This window comes from Xyrauchen texanus, chromosome 21 (assembly GCF_025860055.1).
Source record: "Xyrauchen texanus isolate HMW12.3.18 chromosome 21, RBS_HiC_50CHRs, whole genome shotgun sequence".
Lineage (NCBI taxonomy): Eukaryota > Metazoa > Chordata > Actinopteri > Cypriniformes > Catostomidae > Xyrauchen > Xyrauchen texanus.
In genome coordinates this window covers 36,082,986-36,106,655 of record NC_068296.1, presented here as the reverse complement: position 1 = coordinate 36,106,655, position 23,670 = coordinate 36,082,986, and the positions used below count along the sequence as shown (strand labels likewise).

Genomic DNA, 23,670 nt, shown 5'->3' with positions numbered 1-23,670 from the left:
TGTTCCTCTGCTACAGGAACACTTCACAAGGCTGGAGTGTTCCTGTGTTAAAACAGCAGCCTGTGCACACAGACAGATGTGCCTGTCTCACCAAACTACAGCAGGATAAAAAGCAGGTCACACAACAACTAACAGCCCTCTCACAGCAAATGAGAGAGTTGCAGCGAGAAAAGGACAATTACCACCATGAGCTGATTGCATTAAGACAGCAGCTACAGGATAGAGAGCAGTGCACGTTAAAGCTAGAACAACAGGTGAGAGAGCTACAGGAAGAGAAAGCGCAGTGAGCTCACAGCACTGAGAGAGCAGAAAAGAGAGCTGCTGGAGACCAGAGAGGGCAGGAGCAGACCCTTACAGCACCACTGCTGCCCCCCACCACTGAGGAGCCCGACTCAGACATCCCACTGACGCCACAGCACCCCCTGCCAGATAACCCAAAGCCATTCAGCACAGAGAAACCGGAAATAGTGCTACTCATCGATTCAAATGGAAAATAAATAAACTGTAAATAAACTTTTACCCCATCACAAGCTGTTAAACTCTGGTGCCCCAACACTAAGAAAGCCCTGGAACTCCTCACAGAGTCACAACTTGGCTGCCCCAGCCACATCATTATACACACAGGCACAAATGACCTGAGGAGCCAGAAGGACGGGGTGGCTGATTCTCTGAGAGCTGTTCTGTAGAAAGCAAGACATTCCTTCCCCAGTTCAAAACTCAATATCCCCAAACACCCAGCACCTGCAGGATACCCCACAGCACTGAACCACCCTCCAAAGCACGCCACACCCCAGCCAGGTAAACTAAGCTATGCACAGGCTCTCAGTGGAGAAGCAAAACGAGCCAACACTGAACTTCAGGACATCCAGCACATGCTGAGCATCATCTGCTCACACTTACTGTCCCACACTGGGCAGTGGTAAGAAATAAGGAGAGGGGAAAAAAATAAATAAAAGAAATTGTGTAAGGACAGTGCTTCCAATTTAAAGGACCTTACATAATTATATTTTCACTAATCATTGTTTCTGCATTGTTTTTGGTCTTTTATGTCTTTCTCTTTCCTAAAAATAGCCAACAAATCCAACAGACTACCTTTAGATGAAATCATTTTGCATTTCCATGTGGAATATACATGGTCTGAGCTCCTCAGCTTTTGGCCTAAAGAGTCGAAACTCTGATTTCATCAGAGAATTTCAAGAACATGATGTCATTATTTTACAAGAAACATGGAGTAGAGGTGATTAGCACACTGGTTGTCCCGCAGGGTACAAAGAAATAGTGTTACCATCAGTAAAACTCAAATCAGTTAAACAGGGTAGAGACTCAGGAGGGATGTTAATCTGGATTAAATCTGAACTATCCTGTGCCATAGAATTAATAAAAACTGAACAGTACCATCTATGGCTGAAAATAAAAAAAGGCATAATGTCAACATCAAAATCTGTCTTTCTATGTGCAATCTATATCCCCCCCTCTTGAGTCACCCTATTTCCAGGAAGAAACCTTTCCTATCATAGAGCGAGAAATCAGTCATTTCCAGGCCCAGGGAAATGTGCTGATTCTGGGTGATCTGAACTGTAGAACTGGTGTAGAACTAGATTTCACAGATACATATGGTGACCAATTCATTACTGGAAATAATGTTATTTTTCCCTCTCATGCCCCTAGACAGAACAATGACAAGGCAACAAACGCCCATGGAAAGCAGCTGCTACAACTCTGTCGGAGTTTGGGTCTGTAAATCTTCAATTGAAGACTAAGGGGAGACTTTGTTGGACGGTACACCTACATCTCAGCTCAGCTCTTGGTAGCAGCACGGTCGACTATGCCATAACAGATTTGGACCTTTCTTCTTTGAGAACATTCACAGTCAAATTAACAGCTTTCTCAGATCACAGCCAAATTACCCTGTATGTCAAACAGTCTGAATCAACAATCACAACACCACACGCAATGAGCAGAATACCATCATTTAAATGGACGGATAACAGCATCAATGACTACACAAATGCAGTTACACTTACAGAAATACAATCTCTCATATTTTCTTTCCAAATACAGAAATACAATAAAAATGAAGATGGTGTAAATCAGGCAGTAAAAGATCTAAATACCATTTTCTACAAAATTGCACAAATCAAACCTAAGAAAAAGAAATTAGACACAGACAAATGGTTTGATTCAGACTATAAGACTCTGAGGACGAACCTTGGTTGGATAACGAAAATGATCCAACGAAAAACACAGACAATCAAGGCCTATGCCTCCGTTACTGTGAGGCACTAAAACAATATAAATACACACTCAGAAGAAAAAAAGAACAGTTTTTACAGAGCCAGCTTCAAGAAATTGAAGAATTAGTACACTCAAATAAATTCTGGGATAAATGGAAATCAAATGAAGAATTGGGAATACAAGATGGAGAGCTGTGGAAAAATCATTTCCAAGATCTATATAGCACAACCCAAAATCATGATCAAAGTGACATTATTAAAAAATTTAAAGAGTTTGAACAATCCATTAAAGAATACCAAAACCCATTAGTTCATCCAATCACAATGAAAGAACTGGAAGACAAAATCAGTGTCCTAGAGTCCAAAAAAGCATGTGGTGTGGACGGCATACTCAATGAGATGCTGAAACACATGGATCACAACTTTAAACTGGCAATTCTAAAACTGTTCAATGATGTTCTGTGTGTGGGTTATTTCCCTGATATCTGGAATCAAGGACTCATCAGCCCAATTTATAAGAGTGGAGACAAATTAGACCCTAATAACTACTGAGGCATCTGTGTGAACAGTAATCTAGGGAAGGTTTTCTTCAGTATTTTAAACACCAGAATTTTAGACTTCCTTATGAAGCACAATGCCTTGAGTAAATGTCAAATTGGATTCATGCCAATATGTCGCACATCTGATCACATTTTCACCCTGCAGACACTCAATGACAAATATGTACATCAAAATAAAAGACACATTTTCGCTTGTTTTGTAGATATTAAGAAAGTGTTTGATTCAATCTGGCACGAAGTATTATATCTCAAACTTATTGACAGCGGTGTAGGGGAAAATGCTTATGATGTGATCAAATCAATGTACACAGCAGCCAGTCAATGTGCTGTTAAAATTGGCAACAAAAGAACCAAATTTTTCCTTCAGCGGCGAGGAGTGAGACAGGGCTGCAGTTTAAGCCCCACCCTCTTCAATATATATATCAATCAGTTGGCACAAACTATTGAACAATCTCCCGTTCAAGGTCTCACTTTACATGATATCGAAATAAAGTGTCTCCTCTACGCATGACCTGGTTCTCCTGTCGCCAACTAAAGAGGGGCTGCAGAACAGCCTGAATCTGCTGGCGGGTTACTGTCAGACCTGGGCCCTGTCAGTCAACAACCAAAAAACAAAAGTCATGATCTTCCAAAAGCGATCCAGATCTCAGGGATTAACAAACATATTTTCATTATCAAACAGAAGCATTGAAATCACAAAGACTTACACTTACCTCAGCCTAAAAATCAGTTCTACAGGTAATTTTACTTTGGCTGAGAAAGCTCAAAGGGCTTTTTATGCCATTAAAAAATCCATTAAAATGTATATTCCGAATTGGAATTTGGCTCAAAATATTCAAATCAGTTATCGAATCAATTGCATTATATGGCAGTGAAGTGTGGGTCCACCTGTACAATTTGACTATTTAAATTGGGAAAAACATCCTATTGAAACTCTGCATCTGGAATTTTGTAAAAGAATCATTTATGTCCAAAGAAAAACCCCAAATAATGGATGCAGGGCAGAATTATGCCAATACCCTCTCTTTTTGAACATTCAAAAAAGAGCCATTAAGTTCTGGAAGCACCTAAAAACAAGTGACCCCAACACATACCATTATAAATCCCTTAAATACCAAGAGCTGAGCTTAGTGAAGAGTCCCCTGTGCCAGCTTGTCCTGAGACTGACTGAGGTTACGACTGAGGTTACACCTGAGGAGATCGTCCAGTCTCAGGATAACGGCACACTCACAAAAATTCGGCCTAACCAAATTATACACAAAGAAAAGGAAAAATACCTCATGTATTGGACAAACACCATTAAAAATCAACACAAACTGGAATGTTATTCGGCACTAAATCGAGAGTACACGGTGGCAAACTATCGGACTGAAAATTATCTGAAAATTAAGAAAAGCACTGACGATGTACAAACTCAGCGTGCACAGTCTGGCTATAGAGACGGGCCTCCGCAGACAGACATGGCTGCCCCGCGAGGACAGACTGTGCTCCCAATGCAACCTGGGAGTGATTGAGACAGAACTGCACTTCCTCACAGAATGCCCAAAATACCAACCAATTAGAAACAAATATTACCACAAAATTAACAACATATGCCCAGAGTTCAATGAATGTACCTAGACACAAAAAGTTTTGTTTTATTCTGGGTGAAAAAGAAGAATGTGCAAATATAGCTGCAAGATTTGCAGTATCCTGTAGAAACCTGAGGGACAACCAGAAATAAAATAAAATAAATATATAATACAAATAATAATACATGAAAGTATTGATGACCCCTGACCCCCAATCCCCTACCCCTGTTTCCAACCCTATATAATGTTGCATTCATTCTGAATGTTATCTCTTTATATATATTATTGTTCTCCTGTCCTTGTTCAGTTCCTGTTCTGTTTTTCTATGTAATTGCTTTGGCAATACAAAATGTCTTTGTCATGCCAATAAAGTTTGTTGAATTGAATTGAATTGATTTGATCATCACTGACTGTCAAGAGCAGGTCTGATTCTCCATTGTTAACGTCAACAATTATTGTCAATGATACAACATCGTTGTTTGATTTAACACTGCTTTATCATAAAAGGCAGACTGAATGTAGTTGACTTTTTAGACAAACTAGTTTAAATATTTCTCAGGGTTAAGTCATATTTGGCAGTCAGTTTCTGTTTAAGGTTTGGAATCACTACAACATTTTGGTTTTGAAAGAAATGGATGCTTCTGTTCACCACGGATCCATTAAATTGATCAAAAGCACTGCTTTAAATATCTACCATTCACGCAAGCAGCGTCTTTGAATTTTTTTGTGTCGCTACCATTCACACTGAAAGGCTTTTGGTCTTGTGTTTACCTCCTTTTCAAAGGAGGCTAGTTATGTTATCATAAGTAATGGAATCAATTACTGTTCCTAAGTTGTCCACAAATTTCTTCATCCTCTCGGATGAAGAGAAGTGATTTAAGGCTGGATTACACAACATGAGTTCTAATATTTGAACATATTCTAAAAATACTGGGTATAATACACTACTGGACCATGTGAATGTGCTAGGGGTGGACCGAAGCCTGGCCACCTCAGTGCAATTCAAATTTTGGTCATTTTTTGTCTTGGGCACAATTTAGTTCCCTGTCTGTCGCTCACTTCGACTTTGTGTCGAAAAAGGGACACTAGGGGTCTCTAGGGGAAATGCGTCTGTTCATTCAGAAATTTTCTTCGGAGCCGACCGGTTGTGTGATCAGCGAGCTGCTATTCACAAGACTGTTCACTTCATCTCTATGAGAGTATGCTGTTGGATCTACGCCGCATATCAGCGGCTTTCTCCTTCTCTGCACGGCAATGCAGCTTTGCCCCTGGGTGCTTCGACAGCATTTTTAAAAGAGAATGTTTTCCTAAAAGAGTTTATTTCTCTATAAGAGCAATACACAGCTGGCGTTGAACATCCTTTTCAGGACGCATCTTTTTAAAGATGTTTTTTCCGCCCCTGTGTAGTTCCTGGATGCGGTCGAATTTCTCTCCACTTCTGACGGTCATAAGAGCTGCCTCGTGTGCCTGGGCTGCGATCACACGCAGGCAGTGTTTTATGAATGGTTCACGTTAGTCTTCTTACACAACAATCCAACCCTGTATCCATAATTTAATACTCGATCTGTTAACTGGCCCAACATCTACCGACTATCGACATTGAGCACTGCTTGCAAATCGAGTCTAAAATCTGTGTTAAAATCATGTACTGTAATCCAGCCTCACAACTTGTGAACGGCCTAAAGCAGACTTATTATGTTAGCACGTCCTGACCTTGTATGACCTCAGACAGTTAATCTTACAGCTTGTTTCACACATAGCATCAAATCTGATTTTTTTACGGTAAAGTTACAGTATCTCAAGCAGGGAAATTGCCAGAGCTGATTTTCTGTTTTATTTTTTCCCCAATAGGTCCTGTTTAAATATGACCTCTAAACGAAAATTTTCTAGAAAAAGTCTGTATGTGTGAAGGTGTCTAGCGTCTCTAGTTTGAGAAACCCTGATAGCGCGCGTACATCTCCAAGAGGTCTGTTTGAAACACACAGTGTTTACATCTGGAAGACATATTGTTTGCTGATCTCCAATACATCTATAAGACGTTTCCTTTCAGATGTCAAAAAGACATTCAGCAGATATTTATGAATTTGAATTTTTGTAAATCTGATCTTTTTAAGATGGTTAGTAGATTATTCTCTAATTATTATTTAATTGGAATGTGATGCTTTCCAGATGAAATTATCTTAAACCAAAATCTCACAGATGTGTGTGTGCTATCTGGGAACAGACCCCTCACAGGTCCTTAACTAGCAACTTCAATGACCACTACATGCCAAACACCCGTTTCATCTGAATCAATTAAGTGAAGACTCTGGGGTGTGGGCATTTTAGACAGAGTTTCAAAGAAAAGCCACATCTGACATTGGCAAAAGAAAAAGAAACATGTATAAGCAAATGAGTTAAAGATTGGATGGTAAATGGTTGGAAATGAGTATTATTTATACTATTATTTATGTAGGACACTTCTCACAGAGATCAAACTTTTCTAACAACAGCTCAACTTAGACTTATAAGTCTAAGTTGAGCTGTTGTTAGAAAAGTTTGATCTCTGTGAGAAGTGTCCTACAAAACTGTAGAGGTGCCGTAGAATGCATGGGATGAAACTTTATCTGAAGACCTTAATAAGCTAACTGCTAGAATGACAGAGGTGACATTGCTTCAAGTGGAGGATTTTTGGATGAACACAACGTTTAAAGAATACAGCATTCATTTAAATAAAAAATGTCATTTTGATCATTATAAACTTTTTACTTACATTTTTGATCAATTTAAAACATCCTTGGTACATGAAATTAGAATTTTCTTCAAACTTTTGAATGGTGACAGGGTTTTATTTTACACGGAGCCTCATAGGGGCCACTATGATGAGATGCATTCCATCTTTGCATGTGGAGATGAACAATTACTTTTCCTCAATAAGCCCCCTTTAATCGGGCACTTACACACACTGAATAAATTATATAATTATAAATTAATTCTGCATTATAATTATCATGGATAACTGTAAATATTGCATTTCTACAATTGCATCAATAACCAATATTTGTTACTCGTGATGTACAAGTTTTGATGATCCACACAGCTAAGTGTCAATTAAAGTCCTTATCGGCCATCACAACACAAACATAAATTGACAGGTTACACCTTTAAAGTCTTGGCTCCAAAATAAATAAATAAATAAAATAACACCATACTGGGCAAGTTGTCACAATGGGAACCTACTTTTTATTCACATTGATTGAGAAGAGAACATTTGTTTGGAGTACAAAATACTATGAAATTAACTTTGATAAAAGCCATCAATAGTGTATTAATTGTGTAAAATTACAACATTTAAAATGCACCAAACAACTCAGACCAACATGACAAGTAACTGAACAATACCCCTCTCCAGAGACAATAGTTCAACATTTTGGAGAAAATCAACCTTAAATGACAGTCTTTAACTATATGTGTTTGAAATCAACAATCAAAAACACTGCCAGAGAAAACAAGTATGTGTTAATGGACTTTAAAACTTTATATATCCCTTGTGACCACAAGTCCCAACTGTTTATACTGTAAGGTCCCATGGCAAAGAGGGTTTCACTAGAGTCAGATTCTGATAAAGAAAGTGGAAGCTAGGACTAAACTCACCTACCTGAGATGCTGCTGATGTTCTCTCTGATTTCCAGCATCCAAACTTGAAGCCAGTAGTTGAGATGCAGAGCGAAAGGCATAATGACACCCAAAGGTAAGTCTGACCAGTATGGGCTGGAACATGTCCTAACATGACCATGAACCACAGTAAGTGTAACTCACCTACAGAGGGAGACAGACACATGTTGGGTTCTTGTCCCTACTCCAGCTTGCATCCCAAATGAGAAAGTGAAGCATAAAATCCCTCCTCTTGTATTATCTGTCAACAAAACACTTACATTACATTACCATTTATTCATGTAGCAGACCCTTTTATTGAAAGCAATTACACAGGACGAATGGTAAAATATGAGTGATTCATCCTAAGCAGATAAGATGGCACCTTAGAATTCTTTGTAATCACTTAAGAATGTTCATTTTACAACTTATATAAAGCCAATGTTGCATACAAGGGATTCCAGCACTGATCAGCCAATCTGAAAATGCTCTATTTTCTTTATTATGAATCCTACTTATCTTGTAAAATCTAAATCAGAATGTCATACTGACATTGATAGGATCCCCCAACACTGCATCCTTTTGGACAGGAGTATAGAAACCATTTCTACTTTTAGAAAAAGTTGAATTATTCCCCCCACATTTTGAGAAATAATAAGTACATTTTAATACGTTTATTTTGCCAAATTGTAGTGCAAGGGAAAAAGTGCAGTCATTCGCCTAATAAAACCCAGCTGAAGCCTCTGCCATTGGCTAGCTCTCACATGCCACAGTCCCTGTTTTGATTCAGCAAATCAGTTTGGGTAAATGGAGACAACGTGTTTAATATGAATGAGTCCAACAGGGCTGCCAGGCATTGACGGGACAGACACAGCTGTCGACGATATGCAATGTACCTGAGATAAGATATGAGCAAAATGTCATATTCCACTATTGTAAGTTAATGTTGTTAAACATATGAAAACATTTTATATTTTGGCAACTTTTGAGTTTTAAATCTCTGATTTCTTTAATAGACTTTTACACTGAAACACTAAAGAGACCCAGACAAAATACTGAAGGGGACAGACATTTGGGATTTCTTGTATTTGGGATAAATCAATCTCATCATTTATTCACCCTCATGCCATCCCAGATGTATATGACATCCTTTCTTCAGCAGAACACATTTGAAGAAAAATATCCTTATAAGGTCCTTATAATGGAAGTGGATGGTAACCCAAATTTTGATGCTCCAAAAAGCACAGACAATCAGCATTAACGTCATCCATACGACTCTAGTGGTTAAATGAATGTATTATAAAGCAATACAATCACGTTTGTTGTGTAAAGATCAATATTTAAGTACAAATCATCAAGTCCGGTAAGCAGCAGTATGCATGTTCACGAGAGGGCTGAGGTCACAAGGTCTTTCCAGCAATGGCATGGCAGCGTTACATTCGTTGTACCAGACGCTATCTACCTCTGTTGGCATTGCCTACATGTGCACCACCATGTCTCCTGAGCTCTCTGTTTCTCTGAGACTTGTTGGTCCAGCCTCCTCCATCTCCCTGTGCTCCTGGTCAGAGTACTCCGTTTCAAATAAATATGGTTGTGCAAAAATGTGTATCTCCTCTTCTCCTTTTAAATCAAAATCTTCTGACATCTTTGTTTAAATTTGCTTATATTTGTTTATGGCATTCGGTCTGTATGCCATTCCTCCTACAGCACTGCTCTTCTGGCTGTGTCGTGCATGTGTTATTTCTCACATGAATATGCCAACGGCAATACGTCACACAAGAGACCGCCTGGCCACAGCCCTCTCATGAACATGCACACCGCTGCTTAACGGAAGCAATTATTTTTGCACCAAAAGCAATCGCATCGCTTTATCGCCTCCTCCTTTCCCTTGGTCCTTTACACTGATATTTCTTTAAAATTCAGTTGATATGCTGAATATCTAATATCTAATATTCTTTAAAACAACATATTGTGAAGAGAGGCTGATGACTCTGCATGTTATCAAAGCCCGGTTCACACTGTTAAGTTTTTTTTTCTGGCCTTCATGTTTGCTGCTTTTCAGACTGTTTGAGATGCTTAAGACAGACTGTGCGACATCAACTGCCTTCTATGTCAGACTGTACGATATACATAATTTAGGACTTTACATACGATTGACAGCATTGACTGGGCATTTTACAGTAGAAAATATTTAGAAAGTATACATTGAAAAACAAAATGTCTACAACACACACATTTAAAACAACACGTCTGCCTCCACTCCCCTCCCGGGAGTCTTCTAAAAAGCCTAATAATAGCTGCCCCATTTCTTTTTGAATAAATTGCCCAGCCTTCTATGTGACAGATCTTCAAATGTCGCTACCCTGCCATCTCTGCATACCACTCACGAAACAAGGGTGCTCCAGCCGACTTCCATCCTCTAAGTTTGACCTGTCTGCCTTATCAGAACACTGGCCAGGATCCACTTCTTCATGTACTTATCCCCTACATCAATAACCTCCCCATCACCTAAAATAAAGAGTCTGGGGCAAAATTACATTTGAGTGCCTTATATGTCACCCATAAAACTCTGAACACTCAACCAAAATTCTTGTATCTTAACACACCACCAAATAACATTGGTTGTGTCCAGAGACGTAGTGCAGGGTATACGCAGGTATACAGTATGGAGTATACCCACTTCTAAACCCCTCTGATGCGCATCATTCAGTAGTGTCCTGCATTAGCCAAAAACGTGACAGTCCAGCACACGAGTAGCTCATCCAATCACAGTGTTCCCAATAATTGACTAGTATATTTGCCCCGCCATGGTCTCATAATGAACCGAAAACATTTTTACACTTCTCATCTAAAATATTTTTGCAATTCACAGTCTCGTAACATCAAATAAAAGGCCGTGTTTTGCGCGCGAAAGTCAGTTCCTCACCCGTTGCTGTGAACTCACACACTCGCAGATATATCCACTGGAGTATTCCGTCCGTTATTTGGTTGCGTACGACTACAAATCTGGGAGGTAAGTAACGTTAACTCAGCCCTATACATTGCGAATAACTCATTCACATATGCGAGTAAATTACTCACTGTGCGACCAAAAAACGTCTGTTATTAGCCACTGGCAACAAGTAAAATGAAGCATAATAAAATGATGCCGCACTTTCAGTAATTAAATTAACATTTCACTCGCCAGTGATAGAGTTGTGTAGTCGAACACCGAGTCCCTTTTACTGAATATAAACAGTTGAAGCTGGATTCGGCCTCGTCTTCCCTGCATGCTGTCTGATGAGCGCGGGAAAAAGCACTTGTGTCATCCAGTTGTGAAGATGAATCACTTCTCAAGCGTTCTGATGTGCACGCCGTCTACAGAGACTTCTTCAAACTCCTGTGGAAAATAAACAAGGTATAAACGTATTAATTTTGTGAATGCAAAGGACTCCAGTTTCAATTAAAGGCTATGTTATGCAAATGGAATTTATTCACGCGGTGCAGCAGTGAGACAGAGGAGACGTCCTGCTCTATTTCTGTGGAGATGATCAAATGCAAGAAACAGAATCTCAAAGTCTTCCTTCATGAGAAATAAGGGCTTGTGAGTTAATCAGAGAGCCTTAAATAATGTGTGAAAGGGAAGAATTTAAGGCAGAAATATTTTACAATACAATATAATATAATAGCTATACAGGTTGGCTGGGTCATAGTGAGTTTGTATGGTAATTAATCGTCATATTCGTGAAACAAAATTAATCATCATAATCACAATTATTGAGCTCAGCCCATAATTTTCATTATTAGGTTCCCACCTTGTGAATTGTTTTGTTAATAATATGTATGAAATTTCAAACAGTGACAACAGCTTGTCTCATTAATAAAAATGCAATTTCATGACATCATAAAAATTGATAGAATGTGAAATTTGTACATTTTTAAAAAGCTAAAATGTGATTAAAATGAAAAGCAAAATCAAATAAAAATTACAATATACTATATTGCATGAATATATTGTGTTGTTTGTGATGTAAAGATCAGACTTGGTATTTTTCACAATGAGCTTGTGTTCAAACTTTAATGAACCATCATTATCAACATAAAACTAACTTCTAGCCCTTCTTGCTCGTCTCTGCTCTACCCCTGGTCATCTCACTAGACCGTTCCCTCTGCTGGTAACATTAGGTATTACAGTTGATTCATTGCATATCAACACATCCCCCTTTCTTTGAAGCTGTAAACAAAAATGGACTTTAACATATGTAAATGACACTGGGATCATGAACAACCAGATTCACATCTTTTTCCTTACAACTTATATATGTGTGTATATATATGTATATATATATGTTCTAAAAACACAAGCTCTTTTTAAACTAATAAACTTCAAAGATCACCAATTATACATCTCACTTTCCATTTTTTTTATTTTTTTTTAAACACACATATGAGAACAAATGTTCAGTCCATCGAGTCACAGATCGAGTCTGACTGGTCTTTTGACTTGACGCTCAGATCTCCTCAAGACAGGTGATGTTGAGTAACCATTACTTGTGTCCACATGCAAACGTCCATCTGTTTTCAGGTCTGGCACTGTTTCTGCATGTGACACAGAAGCAATTCCATCTTCATCTTCACATTCTGTTTCTTTGAAAGTCTCTTTGGTTCTGAGAAGGTTGCGCCGGTTCCTTCTGAACACGTGACCCTCCTCAGTCTTTACTTCATAAGATCTTGGTCCGACCTCCTGGAGAACAGTAGCTTTTAGGTTCCACGCATCCTGGTCTTTGATACGCACCACATCATCTTTGGCCAGTGGTCTAAGAGTTTTGGTTGACTTGTCATAACGCTGTTTTTGTTTCCATTTCATATTCTCCAGTTTTGTCTGTGTTTCTGCATTCTCCTTGATGTCTGTATAACAAGGTAGGGTAGTGTAGCTTGTGATTCATCAATAGTTCTGCTGGGGATAAACCACATTCAAGTGGGACCGTTCTGTAGCTTAGTAGAGCTAAATAAGGATCCGACTTGCTGTCTGTGGCCTTTTTGAGAAGCTTTTTGATGATATGCACTCCCTTTTCTGCTTTGCCATTTGCCTGTGCATGCTGTGGACTTGAAGTGACATGGTGAAACCCATATTGTCTTGCAAACTGTTGCCATTCCTTGCTGTTGTAGCAAGGGCCATTGTCACTCACTACAGCCTTTGGTATCCCATGCCGGGCAAAAATGTACTTGACATGAGTAATGACACTGTTAGAAGATGCACTTTTGAGCAAAGCAATTTCAGTAAAGTTTGAATATTAATCTATCACTAGCAGATAGTCTTTGCCATTACTGTGAAACAAGTCTGTTCCAACTTTCTCCCAAGGGGCAGTGGGAAGATCTTGGACCAACATAGGCTCCCTTGCCTGTTTGCTCTGGTACTTGTTACATGTTTCACATTTTCCTATCATGTTTTCAATTTCCTTGTTTATTCCGGGCCAATAAACGGTGTTCCAGGCTCTTCTTTTGCATTTCTCAATGCCAAGGTGTCCCTCATGTAGCCTACGAAGTATCTCTGGTCTCAGGCTGTGTGGAATGACAATTCTACAGTCTCTCAATAACAGTCCATTTACCACACTCAGCTCTGATCTAATGTGATAATACTTGGACAGGACCCCTTGGGCCAGCCACTGTGAATGTTTTCCATCACTGTTTGTAGCTCCTTGTCTTTGACTGTTTCTTCACTAATCTCTTTTGCTTTAATGTGAGATACAGGCAGAGACTCAACGATCATGTTGACATGATTCTCTATCTCTTTTTCAGTGAAGCATGCAGTACTCATCTCTGACGCTCGTGATAGAGCATCTGCCAGCACTAAGTGCTTGCCTGGTGTGTATATAAGCTCAAAATCATACCTTTGCAGTTTCATGATGAGCCGCTGAATCCTCGGTGACATGTCATTGAGACTTTTCTTGATAATTGACACAAGAGGACGATCATCTGTCTCAAATGTGAATGTAGGAAGCCCATAGACATACAGTAGCAATGAAAGATATGTAGTCCATAAGCTAATCCAAGACATTCTTTCTCAATTTAAGCTTATCTTGTTTCAGTCTTAGTCATGGACCTAGAAGCGTATGCAAATGGCTTCCAGCTATCTCCTTCTGCCTGTAACAAGACAGCTCCAAGTCTGTCCTTCGACGCATCTGTTGAAATCTTCAGTCTCTTGTTTGGATCATAATATGCAAGCATGGGTGCATTTGTTAGTGTGAACTTTAGAGCATTCCATTTTCGCTCATTTCTCGATGCCCACTTGAACTCATTAGAGTCATGGAGAAGTTATCTCAGTGTTGATGTTTTCACTGATAGGTTGGATATGAATTTTCCAATAAAATTGATCATTCCCATTATTCTGAGCACACCTTTCTTGTCTATGGGGCGCGGCATGCCTAAAATGGCTTTTATCTTTCTTTCATCTGGTTCTATCTCTTGAGAAGAAAACTTGTCTCCAAGGAATGTTATTTCTTGCACACCGAATTGGCATTTGGCGCGGTTTAAATTTAGTCCATTCTCACGCACCCTTTGGAGCACCTTTGTTAGTCTTTCATTGTGCTCTAGTAGAGTGGAGTCCCAGATTACCACATCATCCACATAGCAACGGACCCCTTCTAGGCCCTCTATCATATTGTCCATTGCTCGATGATATATTTCAGATGCTGAGATTATTCCAAACGGCTTTCTCAGGAATCTATACCTCCCAAAAGGTGTATTGAATGTGCAGTATCTTGAGCTCTCATCATCCAACTTGATTTGCCAGAATCCCTGTGCCGCATCTAGCTTTGAGAAGTACTTGGCTCTTGCCATCTCACTTGCGATTTCCTCCCTTTTGGTATCTGGTAATGTTCATGTTTTATGTTTTGGTTTAAATCTCCTGGGTCCATGCATATTCATAATTCTTTGCTTGCAGTCTTTTTGTCGACGCACACCATTGAATTTACCCACCCTGTCGGTTCTTCTACTTTTGTGATACTTTTAACTGACACATTCAGTTCCTTTTTGAGGCTCTCCCGAAGTGGAGCTGGAACTCTCCTTGGTGCATGGATTACTGGAGTTGCATCCTCTTTGAGTTTTATTTCGTATGTGCATGGAATGCATCCTAGTCCTTTAAAAACGTCTTGGTAACAATGCACAATGGACTCAACTGTGCCTGTGTGTACACTTACTGCTTTTGCGCAGTTGATATGGTAGACTCTCCTCACCAGGTTCAGTTTCTTTGAGGAGACACCACCGAGCAGTGACTCCCGTCCCTCAGGTACAACAGAGAACATTACATTGTGATTTCTGTCCTTTATTTAGCTTTGCAATGGCGAAGCTAAATAAAGGACAGAAATGGTTCCACCTTTGTCAACTGGCTTATGTAACTTATTGAAATGTAATCTGGGATGCTTACCATTCCAAATGAAGGACTTCGCTATGCTATCATATTGCTTGAAATAAGAATGGGGGAAATCTACAGGGAGAGATTTTAGCAGGTATTTGAATTTTGGAATACAATTAATTGTAATAACTTTAACCTTCCCAATCATAGATAAATGTAATGAAGCCCACCTGCCCACATCGCTCGAAAACCTTTTTATTAAGGGGTCAAAATTAACTCTAAATATATCACATTGGGAATAAAATAGTGGTTCTGAGACTAATAATATAATATAATCTGCGTAAAGCAAAAGCTTATGCGCTATACCTCCCACCACCACCCCTGAAAAATCATCTTCCTTTCAAATCGCGGCTGCTAATGATTCCAGGTCAAGACTGTACAATAATGGGGAAAGAGGGCAACCCTGCCCTGTACAGAGTAAAATAATCCATTATTTTAATTCATTAAATTAATCCATTTGTTTGTATCGCCGCTACCGGGTATCTATAAAGTAACTTAATCTATCCAATAAGATGATTCCCGAACTCGTATATTTCCAAAATCCTAAAAAATAATCCTATTCTACTTTAACAAACACCTTTTTGGCATCAAGTGAGATGGCAGTGACTGGAGTCTGATCATTCACCACTGACAACATGATATTGATGAAATGCCTAATGTTATCAGAAGAGCTGCGGCCCCGAATAAACCCCACCTGATCTATGTGTATAAGAGATGTCATAACTTTAATTAATCGGTTAGCCAAAATATTTGACAATATTTTTACGTCTAGCTGGTTCAGGGAAATTGGATGGTAACTCTTACACTCGCTTGGATCTTTGTCCTTTTTAAGAATCTGGAAGACTGATCCGGGCTTGTGTCATGGTTGGCAGAAGCTTTCCATTCTTTAATGTTTCTGTATGAACTTCAAACAAAGTGGAGCCAGAGATCTGATGTAGCATATAATCTAAAAAAATCAGCAGCAAAGCCATCTGGCCCCAGAGCCTTGCCGTAGGCCTTGCCATAGGCAAGGCCTTAATTACCTCATCAAGCTCGTCCAAGGTTATCTCAGAATCAAGAATTTTCTTTTGCTCAGTCATCAGTTTAGGGATTTCAAATGGTTCAATAAAGTTTCTAATAACTTCATTAGTAGACGATACTATAAAGATCAAGATAGAATTCTTTAAAAGCATTATTAATATCAATGGCCGATGTAAATATTTTACTACCAGCAGGGAATGGTAGATAAAAACTCTCTCTGCTTTATATATCTAGCCTATAGCTTCCCTGCTATGTCCCCAGACTCATATGACTGCCTTGCCCTGAATAGCCAAAAATCCAACTTCTGCGGAAACATTTTTATTATATCTCTATTTCAAACAGGTCAATTCTCTGAGGCCATCAGACAACATTCGGTGCTTCAGCTCTGCCTCTGCACTTTTAAAAATAAATAAATAAGTGTCCCTTATTTTAAAACAACAAAAGTGGCAACTCTATCCATTACTGTAGTTTAACACTACTGAATAGTATGCTGTGTCGTGTCTTGGTACCCCCACATAGTGGCAGTCCACAACAGTGAATTAATGACGACAGGAAATTCAAGAAGGAACAGTGGAGTTTGCAGGAAGGTGTATGAAGAAAAAAAAAAACAGCGTGAACTGAAAGATTGCAAAGGGCAATATTTATTATACAATTCATCAATATGTTTACACTTTACAAAAGCTGTCAAACTACCAAATTCTGTATACACCATGTACTGCGTGTATATAGTCCGATTTGGAACAAATATTATGGAATTTAAATGGAAAACTATGTAAATTTTGCTCTTTGGCGCAGAAGAATTTGTTGCTGGGTGCCTCTGACAGACACTGAATGGCAGCGCCAGTGTGTATACATTCATAGAAAACAGTTGTTTAGAATTTTAGAACGCACCATGTCGTCCGTTAGATGCGTTTGGTGTGCAACACCCATAAGTGTTATATTAATTCCAGCACAACTGGCCATTGGTGGGAGTGTCTGCAATCTGTGGCCATATGCATGCAAACTGTGGGTGTATTGTATGTTAATGACATGGTTCATTATTGTGATTTGCCGTGATTTGTGTATCTGTACATCAATATGATTAATTATAATTACATTATTATTTAACGCAGCCTACATCCAATAAGTCCTGACCAGCACCACATTTTCAATGCGTATTTAAGGAGCATGCCACTGTCATAGCAATATGACATTCAACAAGTACCTAATTAATGTACAAAAGACTGTAAAACACAAATGATTATATTTCTGTTCTTCTAAAACATTGCTTCATACAAAACATTTACACTACCAAATTGTAATGAATGGGCTGTCTTAATTTTATCCACGCTGCTGACAGGGAATGGAATATATAATAGGAAGCAGATGGCACAATAACAGGAGGAGAACCTAAGAAATAAATGGCACTTGACCAAATCCATTCATGCTTTGCACAAGCTATTATGGCTAACCAATAATGCATAAAGTTCCCGACTTCATGCAAAAAACAAACGAGTGCGACATAATTAAAAAAAAAATCTGTCCAAAACAAAGGTGTTTTGGTGTTTCTCGCTACCGCAATCCACCTGGAGGGCACCACTGCAGGGGTTGAAGCGATATGAATGTGAAGCGATTGTCTGTGCTCCGCAACTGCTTTCGGCTCCTTAAATAACGTATAACGTGCGTGTAAGGGCAGCCAGTGGACTTTCTAGTGCCCTCCTAGGGTAAGAGGTCTAGGGAGTTGGTGCCCTACGCAGTCTGCATAGTATGAGTATAGGGAGCAGCAGTTCTGCGTGAAGGCCTCCTCTTTCCTAGAGACATCCGTCCTTGTCAATTCAGCCCTTCACCTTGTCCTTCTCCCAGCGGCCGCTGCCGAACCTGGGCTCCCACCAGCGACGCCATCAACCCGGCTCTCATCCCTACTCTGGAGCCACCTAACCTTATAGCAGCTCAGGAGTCACCTAAACTTATTTCCGCTCTGTGGCTGTCTGACCTCATCCCCTCACCAGAACCACCTGACCCTGTTCCCTTCCTAGAGCAAAGTGACGTCAGCTCCGTGGGTGGGGTGACATGTCCTGCAACAGGAGTGTTCAATACAAGTTAAGTTCAATCGAAAGCATTTACGGCATAATGTTGATTACCAAAAAAAATATTTTGACTCGTTCCACCCTTTCTTTAAAAAAAGCTAAAATTTAGGTTACAGTGAGGTACTTACAATGGAAGTAAATGGGGGCCAATTTGTTTGTTAAAATACTAACTTTTTCAAGAGTATAGCCACAAGACATAAAGGACATGACTTAAGTGTGATAAAATAATGTACAATCCTTTTCTGTGTTAAGTTAGACAATTTTACAACTTTGTTACCATGACGATGTAATGTCAACAAACCATAAAAAATATGATTTAAACTACTTAAATGCTCAAATAATACACAAGTTTTAACAGAATAATGAAAGTGCTTTTACAAAATTATAAGCTTAAATTTTGTTTAAAAACTCAAAAAGTTGGCTACATTCAATTTCATTGTCCTCAATCACTTCCATTGTAAGTGCCTCACTGTAGCCCAGATTTGTGCAAAATTTTTTTTTTTTAAAGAATAGGAAGAACGAGTTGAAATACATTTTTGTGGTAATCAACATTATGCCACATGCTACCTCGGATTGAGCTTAACTTGCATTGAACCAGAACATTCCTTTAAATCACCAGCATATGCCTTTGTTGAGAACATTATCATTTATGTCATGGATACATCTTCTCTGAGCATATCAGTAACTTCTATTTGTGGAAAGTCTTGCTTGTTAGGACAAATGGGGCCACATGGTTGTTGTTACTAAAAGTACATGTGCTGTTTCTTTAAGAGACTTTCCTGCTCTCAGTATCTTAAAGAGACATTGTAAAGAGACATTGTAATATTAGCCACTAGAGGACGCATAGCAACAGGAAGTGTACTGTCAAATGTGCTGTTGTTGTGCATGAAGTTTACATTGCCCTGACATGTCCCTAATATTCTTCAGCATTTCAGGTGAGCTGTGATTTATTATATCTACACTGGATCTATATGCATGTTTGTAAGAAGTGTCTGCTTTGGAAAGTTATGATTAAATCTTAGATACCTGAGTTCCTTTGTGAAGGTTGGAAGTTAAACTTTACTTAATGTGAAATGTGGGTAGTCAGTCATTTATTCAACCCAAGAGTAATACTACTTTAATTACTAAGCACTTCAAAATGGAGATGGTCGAGTGTTTGGACATTCTTCTAACAAGTTTAGCATCCTGGTACTTAAAAGCATAGTGCAATACATGTTCAAACAGTGCTGTGACTCCACATGGCGAAGTGTCCTTGGGCAAGACAATGATGTTTCTCACAATGTCATTGGTGTGTTAATGGGCGAATGAGTCACAGTGTAAAGCGCTTTGGAACTGCTAAGGTTAAAAAAGACGCTATATAAGTGCAGAACATTTACCATTTAAACATTAACTAGGTGAAACAGAACCATGTCTGTTTGTAATAACTACCATTACTACTTGAAAACTACCATTAGACATACAATGTGTCTTAACTGCTTACATTATGAAACCACATACAATAAATAATAATATTGTTCTTCAATATGATCATATTCCATATTAAAACTTAATAACAGCCGTTTGTGATTGAACAATATTATTTACTGCAATAAAAATACATGCAAATACGTCATTTTAGCAGTTTGACATTATTTTTATTCACTTATGCTTTTACAAACAGTAGTCCATGCTCTTAAATCTTATATATATTGATCATATTCAGCCACGCCCCTTTTCAGTGATTCGCTCTTCCGAATTTTGTCATCTAACATCCTGTTTGTATTGAAGCTACTGAGAAGAGTCGATCTAAATGGATTATGTCTGGGAGCACAGACAGTATTTTTCACTAAGGGTTGAGAGGAGGGCGTAGCTTCAGGCATAGCTTCAAAAAGGGGCATGAGCTCCAAATCACCACTTAAGCTATAGGGAGCCCCAAACCTAACCCTTTCCAAAGGCGACGTTTCATAAGCCATTCTGAATGCTTAAATTCTGAAAACCAATGAGTTTATGAAATTAATGATAATAATATGTCAACATTTATTGCCAGACTGTAATATAAAGCAGCATAATGTAGTATTTTTGCATAGCTAAAATAGCTGGAAGTGGCTGAATACCGGAAATGGTTCATATTCAGTGTTGCTAATGGAAACATACTAGAAAGCTGATGGTGTGAGTCTTCACCACCCCTCTACTACATGAAAATTCTCGTGAGGTACTTTTCTGTCACTGTACACGTTTGTTTTCTGACACTAAATTGTAATTTGTGCTTTTAAAAAACATATATGTGCTGTCCAAATTGATCATGTGGCAAATAAAAGTAAATGTAAACTTTGTACTTTGAACTTTCTTGACGTACACTGCTCACTGCATTTGAAAATGATGACCTTTTCCCTCACAAGGAATGATAAAGGAATAAGTTGCTCTTTCTGAGAGAGATTATGGCGCAATGAAACTGTAGCACTAAAATAAGTGGAAGTACTTCTTAAGCCACTTTAACTGTAAGTAATCTACAAATAATTTCATTCTCATCCTGTTCTAGCTAATTACCTGAATGCATTTGTCTGGATAGTACATTAAATATAGAGTAGTTTCTGCCTAAAATAGTCATAATAAACTTGAAAATTACAACCTTTGACAAATGTAACAGTTAAAGGATCCTAAGCAAACATATGATACCATATTTGACTCGATGCAAAGCACAAAATTATACCAGGGTCTGGTATAATTGACTGTTATACGTTAAGGATATACTGGTTTAGCAGGCTAATCGGTTAGCATGCTAACCATTGGTAATGCTATGGATATAATATCTTAGCAGGCTAAATGGTTAGACTGTTATCTGGAAGCTAACTGAAAACACAAAAAAGAGAATTGTTGCTGTGGATATATGATGCAATATGTCATTCAAATGGATTAATTGACATTTTCATTGTTAAGATTTTAACGCTGGATTTGTGTGCAGGTATGAGCCAAAACATTATGACCACTCACATATTAAGCATTTTGTATGCTTTCTAATGAAACGATAAACCAGATGAAGCTCTTTCAGCCAATGGAATTAATTGCAGAGAATTGAAGAGAAGAATACAAAGAGAAGAAATATCAAAATCTTGCCTTTCATGCACTGTAATAATCCCAATATATGCTGCTATGGGTTAAACTTTTCTTATCATCTCTGAAAAATGTGTAAATTCTTTATTTTATTTTTACAGGCAAGATGGATCTATTTTCTAAAACCATGATTTATCTCTCACTCTGGTTCAATATCTTGATCTTTCTTGGTTCTTTCTGTAATGGTGGCAAAATCTTGGTGGTTCCTTTGGAGGGAAGTCACTGGGTGAACATGGATGTACTCATCAAGGCCTTACACAACCAGGGTCACACACTCGATGTAATACGCACCAGCAAAAGCTGGTACGTGAAGGAAAACTCCACCTATTACAACTCTATAACAGTACCTAACTCCAAATGGATTGATGAAGGATTTATAAAAGAAATGCTCCACAAAATGATCAACCATGATAGAGGAAACAGCACTTTGCTAAGTGTTTTAAATTTGCATGTTGATATGTTCAATAGCTTATTTAAAGTGCATGGAATGATATGTGATCTTGTTACAAACATATTTGAAAATGATGAATTAATGAAGGCATTGAAGGAAAGGCAGTATGATGTGGTTCTCACTGATCCTAACTGGGGTTCTGGCATTCTTCTGGCTCATAAACTTCAGTTGCCCATGGTCTATAACGTGAGGTGGACCATTTGTGGTGAAGGACACTTAGACATTGCTCCCTCACCACTGTCCTATATTCCTATGACACTATCTGGACATACTGACAAAATGAACTTCTTTCAAAGAGTTAAAAATGTTTTCTTCTATTGGTTGATGAACCTTACATACAGGCTTTTGAATGAGCCACAGTACCAAGCACTTTGTGACAAATATTTTCATCCACCTGTACATTTCCATGAACTTCTCCAGGGTGCTGACATTTGGCTCATGAGGGTTGATTTTGTTTTTGAATTTCCACGCCCAACCTCGCCAAATATCATTTACATTGGCTGCTTCCAGTGCAAAACAGCAAAGGCTCTTCCACAAGATCTGGAGGGCTTCATGCAAAGTTCTGGAGAACATGGAGTCATTGTCATGTCTTTAGGGACATTTGTCAGTGACCTACCACTTGATGTAACTGAGGAAATAGCTGCTGCTTTTGCTCAGCTCCCTCAAAAGGTGATTTGGAAATATGCTGGAAATAGACCACCTAATTTGGGCAACAACACATTACTGGTTGACTGGATGCCACAGAACGATCTTCTAGGACATCCAAAGACTAAAGTTTTTGTTGCACATGGTGGAACCAATGGGGTTCAGGAAGCTTTGTATCATGGTATTCCAGTTGTGGGAATTCCACTCTTTTTTGACCAATACGACAATCTTCTTCGACTACAAGACAAGGGAGCAGCCAAGATAGTCTCCATCGCAACTTTAGATAAGAACGTCCTCTACGCAGCCATACGTGAAGTAATCAATGAGCCATCCTACATACAGAGTATGCAGAGACTGTCTCATCTTCACCGAGACCAGCCAGTTAAACCTTTGGAAAGCGCCCTCTTCTGGATTGAGTTTGTTATGAGACACAAAGGTGCTGCTCACCTTCGTTCAGAATCCTACAAACTGCCTTGGTACTCTTATTACTCAATAGATGTTGTAGTTACATTGCTTGCAGTTGTTTTGATTTTCATTCTCTTGATATTTTTAACGGTTCAATATCTGTGTGTCATGTGCTGTAGCAGAAAAAGGAAAACTGAGTGACTGACACGTTTACATGTTTGCATATTGCTATTTGAGTTATAAAGAAATGGTCTTAACCTGCTTTGTACAATGTCTCATTAAATGAAACGTTTGGTTACGTATGTAACCTCCGTTCCCCGAGGGAGGGAACGACACGTTGTGTTGGAGAAGCGACATTAGGAAACACTAGGGGTCTCTCTTGAGCGCCGATATCCACCTCTGATCTATGAAAAAAGGCCAATGAGAGTTGGCAGCCGGTATTTGCATGTCCCGCCCCCGGACATGCGGGTATTTAAGCGGCGCAAATACGGGATTTCATTCAGGATTTTTCTGAGGAGCCGGAAATGGTCCGGCCACAACAGTGGCTCGGTTCAGCGACATGGCAGAGGAAAGACACAACATGTCGTTCCCTCCCTCAGGGA

General features: G+C 38.9%; 1 protein-coding gene across 1 annotated transcript; it reads left to right on the top strand.

The window, feature by feature from the left end:
- Positions 1-19,319: 19,319 nt before the first annotated feature.
- On the top strand, positions 19,320-23,458 carry LOC127661353 (UDP-glucuronosyltransferase 2A1-like). The gene is made up of 2 exons (XM_052152000.1): positions 19,320-19,412; positions 21,669-23,458. The coding sequence occupies exons 1-2, from the start codon at positions 19,385-19,387 to the stop codon at positions 23,267-23,269; spliced, it is 1,629 nt and encodes a 542-aa protein (XP_052007960.1). The 5' UTR covers positions 19,320-19,384; the 3' UTR covers positions 23,270-23,458.
- The last annotated feature ends 212 nt before the right edge of the window (positions 23,459-23,670 follow it).

Coding starts and splice junctions, on each gene's coding strand:
- LOC127661353 (XM_052152000.1), top strand. CDS start 19,385: ATGTCCCTAATATTCTTCAGCATTTCAG. Junction 19,413..21,668: donor AATATTCTTCAGCATTTCAG/GTGAGCTGTGAT, acceptor TTATTTTTACAG/GCAAGATGGATCTATTTTCT.